The sequence below is a fragment of the Bubalus kerabau genome, chromosome 7, assembly GCF_029407905.1.
Source record: "Bubalus kerabau isolate K-KA32 ecotype Philippines breed swamp buffalo chromosome 7, PCC_UOA_SB_1v2, whole genome shotgun sequence".
Taxonomy (NCBI): domain Eukaryota; kingdom Metazoa; phylum Chordata; class Mammalia; order Artiodactyla; family Bovidae; genus Bubalus; species Bubalus kerabau.
In genome coordinates this window covers 89,756,116-89,779,430 of record NC_073630.1, presented here as the reverse complement: position 1 = coordinate 89,779,430, position 23,315 = coordinate 89,756,116, and the positions used below count along the sequence as shown (strand labels likewise).

Below are 23,315 nucleotides of genomic sequence, written 5' to 3'. Positions count from 1 at the left end.
CAAAAGAAAAGCACATATTGCCATCAGATGTTTAAATCTCTGACAATTATTATTTACATAGTTAAGAAGTAACCTTTTAAAATTGTGAATTGGAAAAAAAATAAGCCATAAATATCATTTCTATATAAATTAAATCCAATGAAAAAAAATCACAAACAAACCTGTATGGTGAGACTGATTATTTAAATGTTTTTTATTGAAATATATTTTTAATGTAACAGAATGGTAGTCTTTGAAAAGAAAATAAATTTTTTTAGCTTTCAGTGATTCTTGTTCCAATTATTCCTAAAAAAGAAAGATAACATATTAGTTTTGTATAAAAAGTATCAAATGGCTATAGAAAATTCCTCTTGGTGCATTATGATTTTAACATTAAGGGACTATATTGAATGGTTATCTATAAATCCATGCTACTATTAGAAGTCACATTTAAGAGAATCAAGTTTGTTTTCCTCTATCTTCTTATAGCTATTATGCATTCTCATAACAATTTTAAAATGCAATGTTAATTCAATGTTATGATTTATTTGCATGCATGCATATATTATATAGAGTATTTTGTGTGGGAGTGTTGGGATCAGATCACCAGTCTCCTGATACTGAATGACTTGAAGTAGAATTCCTTCTCTGTCTTAAAAAACTTTTGTAGAAAAGTAGTACTCTTTCTTTTACCTGTTATGAATTCTCATTAATATAGTAAGAAAAGAAATATAAATGTTTATTGAAAATATGAAAGTATTAAATTTGTATTAAACCAATACAATATTGTAAAGTAATTAACCTCCACTTAAAATAAATAAATTTATATTTAAAAAATAAATAAAATAAAAAAATTTGGAATATCTTGAACTAATTCACTAATAAATACTCTTTTATCTTATAGTAAAATAAAAACCTCAAAGAATATGACAGTAGAAAAGGTTTAACTCAACATTTAAGTCTTAAATTTGTTTTGTAATAGCTTCTGTTAAGAGGCATCACCAACAATAGTAAAAGCTATCAAATTAGGTCTTCAATTCTACTGTAGGCACTGATGTCATCTTAGCAGAAATCCTGATGTGGTTAACAGTCAAATAAAGCCTTGCCATTTTCCTGTCTAGCGAATATTTATAACAGTCAAATTGGAAAAGATTTATGAAAGGATAAAAGAATGAGGTCACAATAAAGGATAGAAATGGTATGGACATAACAGGAGCAGAAAATATTAAGAAGCAGTGGCAAGAATACTCAGAAGAACTATACAAAAAAGACCATAATGACCCAGATAACCATGATGGTGTACTAACTCACCAAGAGCCAGACAACGTGGAGTGTGAAGTCAAGTGGGCCTTAGGAAGCATCACTACAAACAAAGCTAGTGGAGGTGATGGGATTCCAGCTGAGCTATTTCAAGTCCTAAAAGATGATGCTGTGAAAGTGCTGCACTCAATATGCCAGCAAATTTGGACAACTCAGCAGTGGCCACAGGACTGGAAAAGGTCAGTTTTCATTCCAATCCTAAAGAAAGGCAATGCCAAAGAATGTTCAAATTACCATGTAATTGCACTCATCTGATACTCTAGCAAAGTAATACTGAAACTTCTCCAAGTTAGGCTTCAACAGTACATGAACTGGGAAGTTTCAGATGTTCAATCTGGATTTAGAAAAGGCAGAGGAATCAGAGGTCAAATTGAAAACATGTGCTGGATCATCGAAAAAGCAAGAGAGTTCCAGAAAAACATCTATTTCTGCTTTATTGAATATGCCAAAGCCTTTGACTGTGTGGATCACCACCAACTGTGGAAATTCTGAAAGAGATGGGTATACCAGACCACCTTACCTGCCTCCTGAGAAATCTGTATGCAGGTCAAGAAGCAACAGTTAGAACTGGACATGGAACAGCAGACTGGTTCCAAATTGGGAAAGGAGTATGTCAAGGCTTTATATCGTCACTCTGCTTATTTAACTTATATGCAGAGTACATCATGCAAAATGCTGGGCTGGATGAAGCACAAGCTGGAATCAAGATTTCCAGGAGAAATATCAATAACCTCAGATATGCAGATGACACCACCCGTATGGCAGAAAGTGAAGAACTAAGGAGCCTCGTGATGAAAGTGAAAAAGGAGAGTGAAAAAGCTGGCTTAAAACTCAGAATTCAAAAAACTAAGATCATGACATCCAGTCCTATCACTTGATGGCAAATAGATGGGGAAACAATGGACACAATGACAGACTTTATTTTCTTGGGCTCCAAAGTCACTGCAAATGTTGATTTCAGCCATGAAGTTAAAAGATGCTTGCTCCTTGGAAGAAAATTTATGACAAACCTAGACAGCATATTAAAAGGCAGAGACATTACTTTGCTGACAAAGGTCCATCTAGTCAAAGTTATGATTTTTCCAATAGTCATGTATGGATGTGAGAGTAAGACCATAAAAAAGCTGAGTTGCTGAAGAATTGATGCTTTTAAACTGTGGTGTTGGAGCACCTTGAGTGGAGCACACTTGAGAGTCCTTTGGACTGCAAGGAGATCCAACCAGTCCATCCTAAAGGAGATCAGTCCTGAGTGCTCATTGAAAGGACTGATGTTGAAGCTGATACTCCAATACTTTGGACTCCTGATGCGAAGAGCTGACTCATTTGAAAAGACTCTAATGCTGGGAAAGACTGAAGGTGGGAGGAGAAGGGGACGACAGAGGATGAGATGGTTGGATGGCATCACCGACTCAATGGACATGAGTTTGAGTAAACTCTGAGAGTTGGTGATGGACAGGGAGGCCTGGGGTGCTGCGGTTCATGGTATCGCAAAGAGACAGACATGACTCAACGATTGAACTGAACTGAACTGAACTAAACTGATACTGCTATCAGACTTAGCTTTTGGAAACAAAGAACTGGTCAAATTATGTAATAAAGGTAAATAAATTCCTTTGGATATAGGAAACAGTCTAAGACATTTAGCAGTGTTTTCAAGACCCACTTTTCTGAAGTCTTATTTCTTTTTACCCATACTTTCTAAAATAGCTCTTTATCTCCATGTGAGTCATGAACTGTAAGTATGTATATAGACTGATGGAAGGAGAGTGCTTTGTGTCAAAGAAACATACTAAAGGAACATGTTAATATGTAGAGCATTGGAGCATAAGGATGGCTCTTCAAACTTCTGGGGAGCAGTTCCATGCAAGCATTTAACTTGATCCTGATCTCTATCAGGAATAAGGGTACAAGAAGCAAAGCTTTACTTCCTTCTAGGAAACAACTACTAGGAGTATTCAATTAGTGGCAATACACTTTAGAAATTATTCACTGTTGAATTTAAGCACTCATTTGTCTGTAGCCTGTGCCCAGGTTTCAGAGTATCTTCCATGTACTTTGGAATTCTTCTTTTCCTTTTTTAAAATAGCCACAGCTCTAAAACTTAGGGACAAAGGGCTTCTATTTTTTTTTTTTAAATCATTGTTTTTAAGAAAATTTAGAGGACTATAATTTTGGTCAAAATAAGTAACAGAAACTGAGTATACCATCTTGTCTGAAATGAACTTAAAAAATACCAAAATATGAGAAGCAACTATTTCTCAAGATCTGAATATCAGTTATGAAGAACAGCAATCCCTAAGAGACAAGAAGCAGAGGAAATGAACCCTATGATTGTCTTAGCTTACTGCTTGCATTGTTTCGAGGCCTTAGTGAAGGGAGATGGAGCTGGGAGCCTAGGAAGACCAAGATAGCTAAAATTCACAGGGTAGAGAAACTGAAGGAAAGAGGAGGACAAAGACATAGATACAAAGATCTAAAAAGGTTATCCTATGCTTATAACAGCGTTATTTACAATAGCCAAGATATGGAAGCAAGGTACATGTCCATCAATAGATGAATAAATAAGGAAGGTGTGATAACCTGTATGTATATACACAATGGAATATTAGTCAGCCATGGACTGTAGCCCACCAGGCTCCTCTGTCCATGGGATTCTCCAGGTAAGAATACTGGAGTGGATAACCATTCCCTTCTCTAGGGGATCCTCCCATTCCAGGGAGTGAACATGGATCTCCTACATCACAGGCAGATTCTTTACCATCTGAGCCACCAGAGAAACCCCATATATATTGGTAGCTTGGTCATGTCCGACTCTTTGCGACCCCACAGACTGTAGCCTGTTGGGTTTTCTGTCTATGGGATTCTCCAGGCAAAAATACTGGAGTGGATTGCCATTCCCTCCATATATATACAAATATATACAAATATTAGTCAGCTATAACAAAGAATGAACTTTTGCCATTTGCAACAATGTGAATGGACCTAGGAGTATTATGCTTAGTGAAATAAGTCAGACAGAGAAAGACAAAGTCTCTGTGTTATCAACTTATGTGGAATCTAAAAATTAAAACAAAATACTGTATATAACAAAACAAAAAAAGACAATTATGGAGCACAAACTAGTGGTTATTGGTGGGGAGAAGGAAGGTGGGAGGGAGAAGATAGGGGTATGGGATTAGAAGATACAAACTGCTATGTATAAAATAGATAAGCAACAAGAATATACTGTACCACACAGGGCAATATAGTCAATGTTTTGTAATAACTTTACATGGAATATAATCTTTAAAAATATCAAATCACAATGATGTATACCTAAAACTAATATAATATTGTAAATCAACTATAAGTCAATATAAATAAATAAATATTTTATCCTAAGATATGATGATACCACCTCAGGTCAGGTCAAGAGCCATCTGAAAAGATGAAATGAAAAAATGTCTAGTGCTCAAAATGGCACAATATCTGGCAGGAAAAAACATTTTTATCACACATGGGTGCTAAGTCACTTCAGTTGTGTCTGACTCTTTGCAACCCTATGGATTGTAGCCTGTCAGGCTCCCCGTCCATGAGATTCTCCAGGCAAGAATACTGGAGTGGGTTGCCATGCCCTCCTCCAGGGGATCTTCCTGACCCAGGGATCGAACCTGCATCTCTTATGTCTCCTGCATTGGCAGCCAGGTTCTTTACCACTGGAACCACCTGGGAAGCCATTGATTACACAGCCAGAGTAAAAAAGCTTAGTTTTCACAGGTCATATGGCTGAGCACTCAGAATGATTTGATCTCTGCAATGGGAAAAATTATCCTTAGATCAAACTGGTTCTCCATTCCTGTTTACTAAAGGTGAAAATCATACCAACCTAACGATATCCTAGAATAAATTCTTTCCCTCAATATCAGAAGCAAGGCAAGGCTGTCCATCTAATCAGTTTTATTGAATATTGAACTAAGCAATTTAAGCCAGTACTGTATGCAATATGTAACTGGATATAAATAAATGGTATAAATGGTATTCAGCTTGGAAGTTAAAATGTTCATCAACAAATGAATGGGTAAAAATTATGATATATCCATATAATGTAACATAACTTTGCAAAAAAAGAGACTGAACTATTGATATGCATAACTACATGGATAAATCTCAGAATAATTATGCTGAGTGAAAGAAACCAGGCACAAAAGAGTATATACAGTATGATTCTGCTTATATAGCATCCCGGAAATTGCAAACCAATCTGTACCAACAGAAAATACATCAAGAACAAGAAAAAGGAGAGTGTGGGAATATTTAAAACAAACAAACAACAACAACAAAAAAATCAGTAGGACACTTCTGGCTATTGTGAATATAGTCTTATCTTGGTATTTTTTTTCATTGCTGTTCTTCACTCACTAAGTCGTATCGGACTCTTTGCAACCGCATGAACTGCAGCAAGCTAGTCTTTCCCTGTCCTTTACTATCTCTCTGAGTTTGTTCAAGCTCATGTCCATTGAGTCAGCAATGCCAACAAACCATGGGTGTGTATATACATGCCCAACCTTATCGAAGTATACGTTTTTAGTATTGGTAGTTTTTTTTATATCCTATCTCAAAAAAGCTGTTCAAAATATCTCAGTGGATATATATTTGTTTATAGAGAGACTGTTTCTTTCCTGCTACTATAAATCTCATGCATCACAGGACTAAGACTGAGGCCACTTACCTGGTCAAAAGAAATAGAGGACTGAGGTTCTGGGGCAGCGAGGGCATCTGCTGCAGGCTCGGCTTCATCAGGCTCTGTGATAGTAAGTGGTTGGACATCTGGGACAGTAGGTGGGGGTGTAGTAGGTGGGACAAGAATCTCAACTATAATGTATTTGCAGAAGGTGCAGCTTCATTAGGTGGGTATAAAGGTCCTATAGGTCTACTTGAGACAGGAACAAGGCGGAAAACCCCAGTAGGAGGAAGTTGACCGGAAAAAGGAGATATGGGAAGACCAGCAATACTGTAGAGGGGAGCGCCAAGAGCAGTGAAAACCAGGGGATTTGAGGGTACTGCTGTATCAGGATCAGGATTCCCAGGGTCGTTGGGGAGGTTAGTCTCTGTAAGATAGACAGGAGGAGTGAAATCTCTGTCTGGCATGGGATAAGGAATACTTGCGATGGGTTAACTGGGTAAGAAATACTTGCAGATGGGTTAACTGGGTAAGGAATACTTGCAGATGGGGTAACTGGGTAAGAAATACTTGCAGATGGGTTAACTGGGTAAGGACTGCCTATGTTGTCACTGTAATCCTAAAGGAGAGCAAAGTAGTCAATTAAAGATGATTACCTCCATCCTATCTCTATATTACTTATGACGGTGATGACATTTAATAAGTAAAGATTCTATTATATCATCTTTTGGGCTTATCACAAAATCCCCAGGGACTAAAGACTTTGCAATATAACTTCTCAATGAATGTAGATTGTTCCTCAATGGTTTGGGATACTTTGTCTTTCTTAATGGATTTTCAAAAACTTTTTAAAAGAATCAAATGAGTGGCTACTTTGTGCTGTCCATGTGCCACGTGTCCACGTGGATAGAACAGACAAGGTTTCTTTGCTTGTGCCAGGGTTGTTGTCTGACAGGTAGGAAGCTTCTTCATTAAAATTTAATATTGTGTATAATATTATTTCCAATTTTAGGGTCCTTTCCTAAATTACTGAGTTAATATACTTGCTCCTGGATCATGAAGGTAAGATGCATAAAACACAAGCAATAGACATCTAGAGTGTTCACAGAGACAGACACATAACAGTGATTCATATTGTGATCAGGGAGTTCTAATTCTTATGATTAAAATCTTAATTCTTGTAAGAAATTACAAGTAGTATCCCATATTGTTTTCATTTTTAAAATTATTTTCTATTCCTTTGCCATATGTCTAATGGTATTTGGTTAAAACTGTACACATCTGGATCATATGTCTTGGCTTTTCCTTGATAGATTGTTGTGTTGATCTACTGCATACTTGTGGGTAGATATTATTGTTATTTTCTTAGCACTCTCCTGTCATCAGAATTAAGGCAAAAATGACAAAGAACTAAACAAAAATTCTAATGGCAGTAAACTGATGAATGTCTTGGTGTGCTACATAGGGATACTTTGAGTATTTGCTGCACAGAAGTCACCTAACAATTTGGGACATACTCCTCCTGCTAGTAATTCCTAGATCATGCTTTCTTCCGCTATGCTTTCATATAGGCAAAAATCTTCTCAGATTCATCACTTATTTTGTTGAAGTAAACTCAGTACAATATTGTTATAAAATCTTGTCAAAGCGTGAGGAGGAAACCTGGGCCTAGCAAAACTTATATCCACTATAAAGGGCATAAACTTGCTTAATGCTTCTGTTCATTGAAAAGAAATAAAATTCTTACAGTAAATATGTCGAGCACAAATATATTTATACTTCATAAACATTTTTCTATCAAATATGAGTTTAATAGGATTGATATTTTAACAGCAATAGTAGTCACAAAATTGCATACAAAAAATCAGAGAGTTTTAAAATGTAAAATATACTTCAAGGTAGAAACAAATACATTTCTGTGCTTGTTAGTCACTCAGTCATGTACAACTCTTTGCAATTCCATGGACTGTAGCCCGCCAGGCTCCTCTGTCCATGGATTTCTCTAGGCAAGAATACTGGAGTGGGTTTCCATTTCCTACGAAATACATTTATACATAGATGAAAAAAAGAAGTTTTACCTCATCAATAAAGTGGAAGCATTTCTAAAACAAAGGAAAAAGTTAATTCACTATGGTTATTCATTATGGAGTTCCAGAGAGATAAGAAAGGAGAGATAATAAGACTTTTTAAGTGAAAAATTCAAATAAATACAGGAAAACAGCAGAATGGGAAAGACTAGAGATCTCTTCAAGAAAGTTGGAGATATCAAGGGAACATTTCATGCAAATACGGGCACAATAAAGGACAGAAGCAGCAAGGACCTAAGAGAAGCTGAATAGATTAAGAAGAGGTGGCAAGAATACACAGAAAACTATACAAAAAAGGTCTTCATGACCTTGATAACCATGATGGTGTGATCAGTTACCTAAAGCCAGACATGCCAAAGTGTGAAGTCAAGGGGGCCTTAGGAAGAATTAGTAAGAACAAAGTTAGAGGAGGTGATGGAATTCCAGCTGAGCTATTTCAAGTCCAAAAGATGATGCTGTGAAAGTGCTGCACTCAATATGCCAGCAAATTTGAAAGGCTCAGCAGTGGCCACAGGATTGGAAAAGGTGTTTTAATTCCAATACCAAAGAAAGGCAGAATGTTCAAACTACTATACAATTGTGCTTATTTCACATGCTAGCAAGATAATGCTCAAAATCCTTCAAGCTAAGCTTCAACAGTATGTGAACTAAGAACTTTTAGATGTACAAGCTGGATTTAGAAAAAGCACAAGAACTGGAGATCAAATTGCCAGCATCTTCTAGATCATAGAAAAAGCAAGGCAATTCCAAAATAATGTCTGCTTTTGCTTCATTGACTATGCTAAAGCTTTTGACTGTGTGGAGCAGAGCAAACTGTGGAAAATTCCTAAAGAGAGGGCAATACCAGACCACCTTACCTGTCTCCTGAGAAACTTTTATGCAGCTCAAGAAGCAACAGTTAGAACTAGGCATGGAACAGTGGACTGATTCAAAATTGGAAAAGGAGTATATCAAGGCTGTATATTGTCACCCTGCTTATTTACCTTTATGCAGATTGGAGTTGCTCTGTCGTGTCCGACTCTGCGACCCCATGGACTGTAGCCTACCAGGCTCCTCTCTCCATGGGATTTTCCAGGCAATAGTACTGGAGTGGGTTTCCTTCTCCAGGGGATCTTCCGGACCCAGGGATTGAATCCGGGTCTCCCGCATTGTAGACAGATGCTTTACCGTCTGAGCCACCAGGGAAGACATATGAAATGCCAGGATGGATGAAGCACAAGCTGGAATCAAGATTGCTGGGAGAAATATCAACAACTTCAGATGTGCATATGATGCCACTATGACAGCAGAAAGCAAAGAGGAACTAAAGAGCCTCTTGATTAATATAAAAGAGGAGAGAGAAAAAGTTGGCTTAAAGCGCAACATTGAAAAAACTAAGATCATGGCATCTGGTGATGTCTGTTCATGGCAGATAGGCAGGGAAACAATAGAGACCATGACAGACTTTATTTTCTTGGGCTACAAAATCACTGGACGGTGACTGTAGTCACAAAATTAATAGATGCTTGCTTCTTGGAAGAAAAGCTATGACCAACCTAGATAGCATTTTGGAAAGCAGAGACATCACTTTGCTGACAAAGATCCATATAGTTAAAAACTATGGTTTTTCCAGTATTCATGTATGGATGGGAGAGTTGGACCATAAAGAAGGGTGAGAGTTGAAGAACTGATACTTTTGAATTGTGGTGTTGGAGAAGACTCTTGAGAGTCTCTTGGACTGCAAGTCGATCCAACCAGTTAATCCTGAAGAAATTAACCCTGAATATTTACTGGAAGAACTGATGCTGAAACTGAAGCTCCAACTCTTTGGCCGCCTAATGCAAAGAACCAACTCATTGAAAAAGACCCTGATGCTGGAAAAGATTGAAGGCAGGAGGAGAAGGGGCTAACATAGGATGAGATGGTTGGATGCCATCACCAACTCAATGGACATGAGTTTGAGCAAACTCTGGGAGATAGTGAAAGAGAAGCCTGGAGTGCTGCAGTCCATGGGGTCATAGAGTCAGACATAGTGACTGAAAAATAACAACTACATCAGACCTCCAGCAATGGGACTTCACTTCCAGAGGAAGCCTAATCCAGTTTTGTATAATTTGAAGATGTAAACTATTAAGATCATCTGCCTGGAATTCTGGTTCCCTATAATTTTATTCTCCTCCAACCCACTGCCTTTCTGAATTTACTTCTTTTCCTTACTGCTTATTCATTTTCAGATTACACAACTTTTATTATTTTGGCATTTGAAAATATTTTTTGAAAAGTTTGGCACAATAAACTGCATACTCATTAACATGTCTCTGCATCATTATCAACGCTATAACTACAATATACAATTGTAGAATCGCTGTCTACAATTATTTGATGATTATACTATTGCTGCAATTTTAAAAGTCCATTTACTTACCCATGCAAAAGAAACATACATGAGGCAGGCCCAAAGGAGAAACTTCATGTTGGTTGACCCTACTAACATTAATGTTATAAACTGATTGTTTCAGAAAACATACAATATATTTCATATTTTTCTTCTTTAGAATAATAAAAGTATCTATGGCTTTATTAGTCTGACAGAATGGGAAAGACTAGAGATCTCTTCAAGAAAATTAGAGATACCAAGGGAACACTTCATGCAAAGATGGGCTCGATAAAGGACAGAAATGTTATGGACCTAACAGAAGCAGAAGATATTAAGAAGAGGTGGCAAGAATACACAGGAGAACTGTATAAAAAATCTCTTCATGACCCAGATAATCACGATGGTGTGATCACTCATCTAGAGCCAGACATCGTGGAATGTGAAGTCAGGTGGGTGTTAGAAAGCATCACTACGAACAAAACTAGTGGAGGTGATGGAATTACAGTTGAGCTCTTTCAAATCCTGAAAGATGATGTTGTGAAAGTGCTGCACTCAATATGCCAGCAAATTTGGAAAACTCAGCAGTGTCCATAGGACTGGAAAAGGTCAGTTTTCATTCCAATCCCAAAGAAAGGCAATGCCAAAGAATGCTCAAACTACCGCACAATCGCACTCATCTCACATGCTAGTAAAGTAATGCTCAAAATTCGCCAAGCCAGGCTTCAGCAATATGTGAAGCATGAACTTCCAGATGTTCAAGCTGGTTTTAGAAAAGGCAGAGGAACCAGAGATAAAATTGCCAACATCTGCTGGATCATGGAAAAAGCCAGAGAGTTCCAGAAAAACATCTATTTCTGCTTTATTGACTATGGCAAAGCCTTTGACTGTGTGGATCACAATAAACTGTGGAAAATTCTGAAAGAGGTGGGAATAACAGACCACCTGACCTGCCTCTTGAGAAACCTATATGCAAGTCAGGAAGCAACAGTTAGAACTGGACATGGAACAACAGAATGATTCCAAATAGAAAAGGAGTACATCGAGGCTGTATATTGTCACCCTGCTTATTTAACTTCTATGCAGAGTACATCATGAGAAACACGGGGTTGGAAGAAGCACAAGCTGGAATCAAGATTGCTGGAGAAATATCAATAACCTCAGATATGCAGATGGTGATTGCAGCCATGAAATTAAAAGACGCTTACTCCTTGGAAGGAAAATTATGACCAACCTAGATGGCATATTCAAAAGCAGAGACATTTCTTTGCCAACAAAGGTCCGTCTAGTCAAGGCTGTGGTTTTTCCAGTGGTTATGTATGGATGTGAGAGTTGGACTGTGAAGAAAGCTGAGCGCTGAAGAATTGATGCTTTTGAACTGTGGTGTTGGAGAAGACTCCCGAGAGTCCATTGGAGTGCAAGGAGATCCAACCAGTCCATCTTAAAGGAGATCAGTCCTGGGTGTTCTTTGGAAGGACTGATGCTAAAGCTGAGACTCCAATACTTTGGCCACCTCATGCGAAGAGTTGAGTCATTGGAAAAGACTCTGATGCTGGGAAAGATTGGAGGCAGGAGGAGAAGTGGATGGCAGAGAATGAGATGGCTGGATGGCACCACTGACTCCAAGGGCATGGCTTTTGGTGAAATCCGGGAGTTCGTGATGGACAGGGAGGCCTGGCGTGCTGCAATTCCTGGGGTCACAAAGAGTTGGACACGACTGAGCGACTGAACTGAACTTAAAACTAAAAAAAAAAAACCTATCAATTCTCTGATTTGATTTTAAGTTACTTGCTTATTTCGGAACCATAAAAATAGCGAAGTTTAAATGTAATTCCAAAATGCACTTTGCAAATATGCATTAGGTGTGTGTGTATTAAATCACAGCAGTCAAGTCTGACTCTGTTAGACCCTATGGACCTTAGCCAGTCAGGATCCTCTGTCCATGGGATTCTCTAGGCAAGAATACTGGAGTGGGTTGTCATGCCCTCCTCCAGGGGATCTTCCCAACCCAGGACCCAGGGATCGAATCTGCATTGGCAGTTGGGTTTTTTACCAGTGCAGCCACCTGGGAAGACCAAATATACACTACTTATCTGATTTTTTTGCATCAATTGGTAATTGCAGTGAAGGAATCTTATGCTTTATTTCATTTTAAGTATAGAATACAATTGAAAAGCAAATCATTTAAAAATTAACAGTATAGTCTCTCTTCTTATGTTCAGTTCAGTTGCTCAGTTGTGTCCGACTCTGCCACCCCATGAACCGCTGCAAGCCAGGCCTCCCTGTGCATTACCAACTCCTGGAGTCCACCCAAACCCATGTCCATTGAGTTGGTGATGCCATCCAACCATTTCATCCTCTGTTGTCCCCTTCTCTTCCTGTCCTCAATTTTTCCCAGCATCAGGGTCTTTTCAAATGAGTCAGCTCTTCTCATCAGGTGGCCAAAGTGCTGGAGTTTCAGCTTCAGCATCAGTCCTTCCAATGAACACCCAGGACTGGTCTCCTTTAGGATGGACTGGTTGGATCTCCTTGCAGTCCAAGGGACTCTCAAGAGTCTTCTCCAACACCACAGTTCAAAAGCATCAATTCTTCTGCACTCAGCTTTCTTTATAGTCCAACTTTCAATCCATAATGACTACTGGAAAAACCATAGCCTTGACTAGACGGACCTTTATTGGCAAAGTAATGTCTCTGCTTTTTAATATGCTGTGTAGGTTGGTCATAACTTTCCTTCCAAGGAGTAAGCGTCTTTTAATTTCATGGCCGCAATCACCATCTGCAGTGATTTTGAAGCCCTAAAAAATAAAGTCAGCCACTGTTTCCACTTTTCCCCCATATATTTGCCATGAAGGGATGGGACTGGATGCCATGATCTTAATTTTGTGAATGTTGAGCTTTAAGCCAACTTTTTCACTCTCCTCTTTCACTTTCATCAAGAGGCTCCTTAGTTCTTCTTCACTTTCTGCCAGAAGGGTGGTGTCATCTGCATATCTGAGGTTATTGATATTTCTCCCAGCAATGTTGATTCCAGCTTGTGCTTCCTCCAGCCTGGCGTTTCTCATGATGTACTCTGCATATAAGTTAATTAAGCAGGGTGACAATATACAGCCTTGACGAACTCCTTTCCCAATTTGGAACCAGTCTGTTGTTCCATGTCCTGTTCTAACTGTTGCTTCCTGATCTGCATACAGGTTTCTCAAGAGGCAGGTCAGGTGGTCTGGTATTCCCATTTCTTTCAGAATTTTCCACAGTTTATTGTGAGTGTTACAAATATTAATTACCTACCAAAATAATTATAATCATTAAAACTTAGAAGAGCCCCTCCATCCTGTGAATTTATTATTGACCACAGTATCTCCAGTTATACATAGTACTGAATAAGAAACGGCAATATGATATTGTTAGGTAGATAGAATAGGGAAAAGGAGTCCAAAATGGTGGTGACTAAAAGACAAGAAAGGTCAAAGGAAGGCCTGAGGACCAGAGTGAAAACTTCAGGCAGAACAAACAGCACTCCTGGCTAAGCCCAATTTGCATAGGGCAGGACCAGGTGGAGAAAAAAATCATATAAAAGGAGGAGCCAAAGCGCTTTCTCACGGACTCTCTCCCGCGTGCGTGCCCTCTCTCTCTCTCTCTCTCCCTCCCTCTCCACGCACTCCTCCACCCTCTTCTTTTCGAGTCTTGGATTCTCCTGCTATCTTCTAAATAAAATGGAGCCGTAACACTGATTTGCCTAAGAGCTGTAGCATGGTTTGTCCAAGACCCGAGAGCTGTGACGCGCTGAGGGCTTTAATGTCCGTTGCTCCAAATCTTTGTTGTGACGAGACAAAGAACCGAGGAACATACACTCGCGTGACAATATCATACTGGTTGGCAGTGCTCAAGTAATCATCGGAGAAACATGAAATTATTTAGCTTGATACACTCTTGAATCATAATATTGGCTGCAGTGTTTATTCAGAGCAAGAGAATCCTTTCTTCAAGTGCATAATATTCTCTCTGTGGAGTCAATTAATACAAATCCCACTACTAAAGTCCTCAAAGAAGGAACAAAAAGTGCTCATATACAAGCATAAAATATTTTCCTCATCTTATTCTGAGCGATAACATATGTCTGACATTCAGTAAAGAGAGTTACAAGATACACTGAAAGTCAAGAAAAAATTATGAAGATAAAAAGAAGCCATCAGACCACAGTGAGTTATATAGATGTTGGAATTCTCCTTCAGGGGATTTTCCCAACCCAGGGATCAAACCCAGGTCTCCCACATTGCATGTGGATTCTTTACCATCTGAGCCACCAGGGAAGCCCACATGTAAACTTCATTGACCCTCTATTTCTGACTGTTACACTGAAAATTAGTATTATTAAGTCCATTAATTTGTGAGTCAACAAGTTAGGAAATCTGCAGATTATGTTTGACAGGTGGAAAGAATAGACATGAATAAACATGAGAGTACTCTTCTGTTATGTACAAGCTAATATCCACAAATGCTAGGTGACTTCAGAATACAGATAGAGCAGAACATATCTTGCTATTTTGTAATAATGGAAATAGGATACTTTATTCGTTGTTATTGACTGCTATGCTCTTGGAAATGTCAAGATGTTTAATTTACAAGAGAAATACTTCACAAAGATATGCCACTAACTATTGTTACCTTAAGTATGCAATCCATCTCCAAAGTTTTGTAATGTGTTTTCCTGCTTTCATATGTTTTAAGTCTTTTTCAATTATAGGAGACTCTTTAGGTATCTATCTGTACCCATAATATAAACTTGCATCTAGATAGTGTTTGACAAATCCTTGAAGATTATTTGTTGATTGAAAAAAGCAGCTACAATGAATACTGTGTTCCAGTTTAATCTGTGGTAATAAAATATTACCATCAGTCTTCCTTAATGACTCAGTGGTAAAGAATCCGCCTGCCCATGCAGGGGACTCCGGTTGGGTTCCTGATCCCGGAAGATGCCTTGGAGAAGGAAATGGGAACCCTCTCCAGTATTCTTGCCTGGGAAATCCCATGATTAGAGAAGTCTGGCAGGCTACAGTCCATGAGGTCAGAAAGAGTCAGACACGACTTAGCGACTAAAACAACAAAACAAATAAAGTATTAGGTGTGGAGTATATGGAATATATGGAATTCATTCGTGTCAGATAATGTTTTGATTACTGAGGACTTGATGTCTGCTTACACAGTGCCACTGATATTGCTTATATTTTAATTTGGAAAGCCAACAAATATAGACAGGGTTTTAGAAGTCAACTGCGTATATGTCTAAATTTGGGGAACAGTAATTTAGAGCTGAATTTATCTAAATAATTAGGAGCTGATTTTAATCAGCCAATTGTATGTGGCAATTAAAATGTTTAAAGTGGACAATATGATTTAGGAAAAAATATGTTGAAATTGAAAAGAAGTGGCTGAGGCCAGAGGCCTAGAGAGCATTTATATTTGTGTAGGAGAAAGAAATGGAGTATTTCCAGTAAGAAATAGCTAAATAAAGACAATTGTAAGAATCACCAGGACATAAATATCAATAGATCCAAATAGAATGTTGCCCCTGAAGACAAACATATTTTTTGTTTGCTAAAATTTCCTCATCCATAAGGTATAATAATATTAAGAGTTATTAGTAATATAAGAGTATTGTTAATAGTTATAAAGATAATTGAAAATGAAAGTGAAAGTGAAGTCGCTCAGTTGTGTCCGACTCTTCGCGACCCCATGGACTGTAGCCTATCAGGCTCCTCTGTCCATGGGATTTTCCAGGCAATAGTACTGGAGTGGATTGCCATTTCCTTCTCTAGGGGATCTTCCCAACCCAGGGATTGAACCCAGGTCTCCCACATTGTAGACAGACGCTTTACCGTCTGAGCCACCAGGGAAGTCTGCACATAAGCTGTTCAGATGTTATAATAAGTTTCAGATGTTATAATCATTTTTATTACTTTGCCCAGTGAATAACACTGAACAGAATAGAGTACAGGGAAAATTTAAAAAAACACCAGAGGAGCTATTAGTTTTGAATGAGAGAAAGATCACCACAGCCCTTGAGATTTGAAGGAGACAGTTAAAGTTATGTTCAGATTGAGATCAAGTTAGTGAAGTGTAATGCTAGTGAGGTGGATAGTGTTTAGGATTGATAAACTCAATATTTGTCAATACATTAGAAAGGTAATTTTTTTTCAGTAAGATAAGTAGGAGTTTAGAGAGAGTTGAAGAAGGCAGCTAACTCTAATGCCAAGACAACAAAGATTGATAAGCAGTCTTTCATGACTAACATGTTTGCTGCTGCTGCTAAGTTGCTTCAATCGTGTCTGACTCTGTGTGACTAACATGTTTAGAAATGTTTAAAAAACAAACTTACTTTAGTATTCAGCTGCTTTGCATGAAGTAGCAGTAGAAATTTAGTTCATGGTTGCATGCTTTCCAATAGCACTAAGTGCAGAGGGACAGAAGAGTTACATGAGTTATCAAAATGATACTTAAAATCAAGGGTGAAGTCTGGGCTGTGTAAGAAAGGAAGTGAGGCGAATAAGAAATAGAATGGAATATATTCAGAGTGTTAAGGGATGGAGTGTTCTATGAAGACAAAGTAAAATTCTCTTAGCTTCTACCCCTTCCACTCTTTCAAAATATATGGCATGTGTACCCTTCTTCTGAGAAACCCTTCAGTGTTCAGCCTGAATAGGAAAAAAAAGTGAGGTTAAGAGGGCTTGGAAAGAATGGAGTACAATGAGAAGGTTAAAGGACTGGAGTAGTCTACTGAATCAAAGAAGAAGTCTCCAATTTTCAAATCTTTTCATCAAAGATACATATCATATAATGTCACTTGCCTATGAAAACTCCTCCAATGTCTTCCCATCACAGGCAAATATTTCACAGAAATTTCTAAGCTCAAATAGCTTTCATCTTTATTCTTTCCTCTTTAATTCACTTTCCTTTAAGTTTCCTATCTCTCTGTCTTCTTTGGATATGTCACCCTTCTAGAGTTTTCTTATGTTCCATGCATGAACTCATTTGTTTTTGCTATTTCTCCAGTTGTTAATACCATTAATAGGGGGCTTTGGAAGATTTATGTTTCCAATGCCTGACTCCCTTCTTTAGTGTGATAAGGTGACCAGAGACAGGAGGACTGAAGCCGCTGGTGAACATTTGGGGTTAATGCTATGGCAGATAATGAGCACAAAGTAAAAAAAAAAAAAAAAGGTAGACTGATGATTTAATAATACTGTAAACCTAGCTGTGGTTGGAGAATATAATATTTATGAGAAATAAGATTGAATTACTCAGAAAGTGTATGGTTCTTTTGATGGTAGTCAAGCTGGTTCAGAGTTACTGCTAGGACTCTTTTATATTATAAGACTCTTTATATTATAATCCATGAAGCCTTCCCCGGTGGCTCAGCAGAAAAGAATTTACCTGCAATTCAGGAGACCAGGGTTTAATCCCTGGGTCAGAAAGATCCCCTGGAGAAGGAAATGGTTACCCACTCCGGTATTCTTGCCTGGGAAATCCCATGGACAGAGGAGCCTGGTGGGTCATGGGGTTGCAAAGAGTTGAACATGACTTAGCAACTAAACAACAAACAATATTATAATCCACAGCCTCATGGGCCAGTATGACGATGGAAATGATGATTACACACCAAAGAATGCACTTGAAATTTTATTTTCAGAGGGAAAGAAAAATATTTCTATAACTCAGAAAGAGTAGGGAAAGGATTTTAAATAATCATCAGCTAAGTTTGTATGAAACCACCATATAAACCCAGTATATTCAATATAAACTAACAGGGAGAGTATAAATAATTCAGGAAATACTCTGCGATTTGTCTTATTGATGTGCCACTCCAAACATTCTGGTTGTATGAGGAAAAGTGGTAGATGTGAAACTGTAGAAGATCGATTTTCCAGTCCAACCTGAAAAGGAAAACAGAATACTACATTACCTATCAATCTATATTCAAGAAATAATGTATGTCTGTATACAGAACCCACACATACTCATCCATACTAGTTTAGCAGAATGTTATTATTTTTTTTTCAAACTTTAAAATTTATTTTGTATTGGGATATATTTGATTAACATTGTTGTGGTAGTTTTAAGTGAACAACAAAGGGATTCAGCCATGCATATACATGTATCCAAAATGCTATTATTTGTAACTATTATTAATATTTTCTAGTGTTCAACATGATAACCTAGCACATGGTAGGATTTTAATAACTATTTGTGAAATAATTTAATGTATGAGTGAAAACTGATAGCCAGTTTCTTTAATCCAAAAAATAAAAGTAGTATTAATATTTATATTTATTTATAAAGTGGAAATATTTACACTTCAGCAACTTTGAAGGAACATTTAATTATTCTTATTTTCTAAATAATTTATTAAACATAAAATGTTATTGCTTCCTGCACCTAAAACCTTTTAACCTAATTGAAATCTAGATTTTAATAAAACAAAATCATTATGCAAAATGACAATGGGCTGATACGTTAAGAAATTGCTAAAATCATTAAATTCTTTAAAACTGACTTGCAATTTTGGTTTCTGTTTCTTTTGTCATTTTTCTATCAGTTTGATACCTTTTTTTTTTCCTTTGCCATTGCTTTGCTTAGCCTATTTCTAATTATCTGAAAGGACTTACTTTAGGACTTACGTTTGGTGCATCACTGGATCTTTTTGTACTACCACATATTTCTGATGTCTCTAACTTACATCTGGCACCTTGCATTGCATTTCTGTGACTTTGTCTAGAATAGAGCTTAATGAGGATAAGTTTGGTACCTTATTTTTATCTCCTTCATGTCTCTCACATTATGGAACACATGATCATTTTTTTTAAATGCAGAATAAGTATATAAATAATGATAGCAAAGTGAAAAAGGCTATTTATTAAACACAACTGAATATTCAGCTCATATTCATAATAGTTATTCTTTTTCTTCACAGAAAATTATTTTGCGAAGTAGTCTGATCCTTTTCATCATATGGAGGGAAAAAATGATATGACAAAGCAAATCAAGTTTGTGACAACATAACCTAAAGCCAAAAAAGTGTTCTAAAAAAATCCCCTAGTTGGACTTGGGTTGTAGCTTGACATCAATAGTGGAGTGTTTGAATACTAGAATTGGAAATCTGTGTTGGATTCTTGGCTTTTCCACTTTTACATGGTGATCATGAACAAGTTATTTAATTTCCATGGGGCTCAGTTTCCTTTGGAGAAGGCAATGGCACCCCACTCCAGTACTCTAACCTGGAAAATCCCATGGACGGAGGAGCCTGGTAGGCTGCAGTCCATGGGGTTGCGAAGAGTCGGACATGACTGAGCGACTTCACTTTCACTTTTCCTTTCATTCATTGGAGAAGGAAATGGCAACCCACTCCAGTGTTCTTGCCTGGAGAATCCCAGGGATGGGGGAGCCTGGTGGGCTGCCGTTTATGGGGTCGCACAGAGTCGGACACGACTGAAGCAACTTGGCAGCAGCAGCAGCAGTTTCCTTATCTCAACGTGGCTAATAATATTGGCTATGTAGGTTTTTGTGAACATGAAATTTAATATTTCTTCAGTGATCAATGCAAAGAAATAGAGGAAAACAACAGAATGGGAAAGACTAGGGATCTCTTCAAGAAAATCAGAGATACCAAAGGAACATTTCATGCAAAGATGAGCTCAATAAAGGACAGAAATGGTATGGACCTAATAGAAGCAGAAGATATTAAGAAGAGATGGCAAGATACACAGAACAACTGAACAAAAAAGATCTTCATGACCCAGATAATCATGATGGTGTGATCACTGACCTAGAGCCAGACATCCTGGAATGTGAAGTCAAGTGGGCCTTAGGAAGCATCACTAAGAACAAAGCTAGGGGAGGTGATGCAATTCCAGTTGAGCTATTCCAAATCCTGAAAGATGATGCTGTGAAAGTGCTGCACTCAATATGCCAGCAAATTTGGAAAACTCAGCAGTGGCCACAGGACCGGAAAAGGTCAGTTTTCATTCCAATCCCAAAGAAAGGCAATGCCAAAGAATGCTCAAACTACCACATAATCGCACTCATCTCACACGCTAGTAAAGTAATGCTCAAAATTCTCCAAGCCAGGCTTCAGCAATATGTGAACCGTGAACTTCCTGATGTTCAAGCTGGTTTTAGAAAAGGCAGAGGAACCAGAGATCAAATTGCCAACATCTGCTGGATCATGGAAAAACCAAGAGAGTTCCAGAAAAACATCTGTTTCTGCTTTATTGACTATGGCAAAGCCTTTGACTGTGTGGATCACAATAAACTGTGGAAAATTCTGAAAGAGATGGGACTACCAGACCACCTGGTCTGCCTCTTGAGAAATTTGTATGCAGGTCAGGAAGCAACATTTAGAACTGGACATGGAACAACAGCCTGGTTCCAAATAGGAAAAGGAGTTCGTCAAGGCTGTATATTGTCACCCTGTTTATTTAACTTCTATGCAGAGTACATCATGAGAAACGCTGGACTGGAAGAGACACAAACTGGAATCAAGATTGCCGGGAGAAATATCAATAACCTCAGATATGCAGATGACACCACCCTGATGGCAGAAAGTGAAGAGGAACTCAAAAGCCTCTTGATGAAAGTGAAAGTGGAGAATGAAAAAGTTGGCTTAAAGCTCAACATTCAGAAAACAAAGATCATGGCATCCGGTCCTATCACTTCATGGGAAATAGATGGGGAAACAGTGGAAACAGTGTCAGACTTTATTTTTCTGGGTTCCAAAATCACTACAGATGGTGACTGCCGCCATGAAATTAAAAGACGCTTACTCCTTGGAAGGAAAGTTATGACCAACCTAGATAGCATATTCAAAAGTAGAGACATTACTTTTCCACCAAAGGTTCATCTAGTCAAGGCAATGGTTTTTCCTGTGGTCATGTATGGATGTGAGAGCTGGACTGTGAAGAAGGCTGAGCGCCGAAGAATTGATACTTTTGAACTGTGGTGTTGGAGAAGACTCTTGAGAGTCCCTTGGACTGCAAGGAGATCCAACCAGTCCATTCTGAAGGAGATCAGCCCTGGGATTTCTTTGGAGGGAATGATGCTCAAGCTGAAACTCCAGTACTTTGGCCACCTCATGGGAAGAGTTGACTCATTGGAAAAGACTCTGATGCTGGGAGGGATTGGGGGCAGGAGGAGAAGGGGACGCCAGAGGATGAGATGGCTGGATGGCATCACTGACTCGATGGACGTGAGTCTGGGTGAACTCCGGGAGTTGGTGATGGACAGGGAGGCCTGGTGTGATGCAATTCATGGGGTCACAAAGAGTCGGACATGACTGAGCGACTGATCTGATCTGATGTAGGTTTTTGTGAACATGAAATTTAATATAGGCAAAGGGCTTAGGATTGTGACAAGCATTGCAAGGCCAATAAGTTACTACCACTGTTACTACTGATTTCTCTGAAACCTACTTTGTCCTATTGCAGAACATATACAAAGAACAAGAAATCTTGAGTGAGACAGAATGCTGAGATTGGAGATGACTTATATACTGCAAGGACAATATCAAAGAGAAAGTTACTACACAAAAAAGCAACATTGATGTATACTTGTTTCCTTGACTGTTCATCATGGTTTTCAGGCAATGTTTAAAATGTCAAAGAGAATCACTAGGAGAAGTAGGTTTTATGTGTTTAAAAAAATAATGATTTTTTCCAGAGAAAATAATGCTTGTTTTAAACTAACTTGTGTACGAAAACTGTATTGCATATCTTTCACCAAACTGAAATTCTGGGTCTGAGCTCTAAGGTGACAGGTTAACATCCCTGTGACCATTATGCTTGTGACAATTTCCACCCAGAGCTCTTGCTTCTGACTGAATTTATCATCAGCTATAGAGAACCTTCTCTATAATTTATTTTCAAAATATTTATAAAATGCATGCAAATATACAGATCACTTACATTTGTGAATCCAGAAGGTATAAGCAAAATTTAAAATATTTCATAAACCAAGTATGACTTAAAGTTGAAGCTATATACTTCCCATGCGGCGTTAGTGGTAAGAACCTGCCTGCCAATGCAGGAGATGTAAGAGACATGGGTTCGATCCCTAGATCAGGAAGATCCCTTGGAAGAGGGCATGGCAACCCACTCTAGTATTCTTGCCTGGAGAATACCATGGAAGAGGAGCCTGGTGGGCTATAGTCGATAGGATCACACAGAGTCAGGCATGACTGAAGCAATTTAACACGTATGTATATTACTTAATATTAGTCATCCTTCACACAAAAATCCCAGTTATTGTTTAAATTATAAGGCTAAAGCTACTTACCATAACCAGGTAGAAGCAGTTAATTCAAGAATCTTAAAGGTACCTCTTTAAAAGAGAAAGAAATAACATGTTTTAGCTAATTGCTTATAATAACAAACAAAATGAATATTTACAACTCTGTGGAAATATTTAGAAAAAATTTTGGCACATTATATTCAAACTACAGATACTAAATTCTTATTTTCTCTAATCATGGGGAAGATATCTTTAAATGCTATATGTATATCCAATGAAGTAAATCATATTAAAAAAATCCATATAAATGAAGTGACTTGCCCCAAATCAAAAGTTCATTTATGTCAGGTCTTCTGGATTCCAATCTTATATTTTTATATTAAATTTTTGGTTCTCTAGGTTCAATTTCCTGCTCTCTCCCTTATTCCTTATGTTAAAATACATTTCCTCAGTCACATTTTTTAAAAAATGAAACAAAGGAGAAATGTTAATTAGAGTTTGGTCGGGCTACTTTTTGGAATTTCAGATACTTTTGTGAAATGGAAGTAATATTTTCTATGCTGACCCACCTTCAGGAAATGCTATAGAATCAACTGAAATAAGCAAATACTTATGAAATTTAAATCCAATGCAAGCACAA

The 23,315-nt window shown here is 37.9% G+C and overlaps 1 protein-coding gene across 1 annotated transcript in view; it reads right to left on the bottom strand.

Annotated features, from left to right (window-relative positions):
• Positions 1-279: 279 nt before the first annotated feature.
• LOC129657107 (alpha-S2-casein) overlaps positions 280-23,315 on the bottom strand; it is a 34,401-nt gene continuing 11,365 nt past the window's right edge. Inside the window, exons 16-18 of the mRNA XM_055587415.1 lie at positions 6,470-6,578; positions 6,008-6,150; positions 280-285 (exon numbers count right to left, since the gene is read on the bottom strand). Coding sequence (XP_055443390.1) covers positions 280-285; positions 6,008-6,150; positions 6,470-6,578 — 258 coding nt within the window. The remainder of the gene's footprint in view (positions 286-6,007; positions 6,151-6,469; positions 6,579-23,315) is intronic.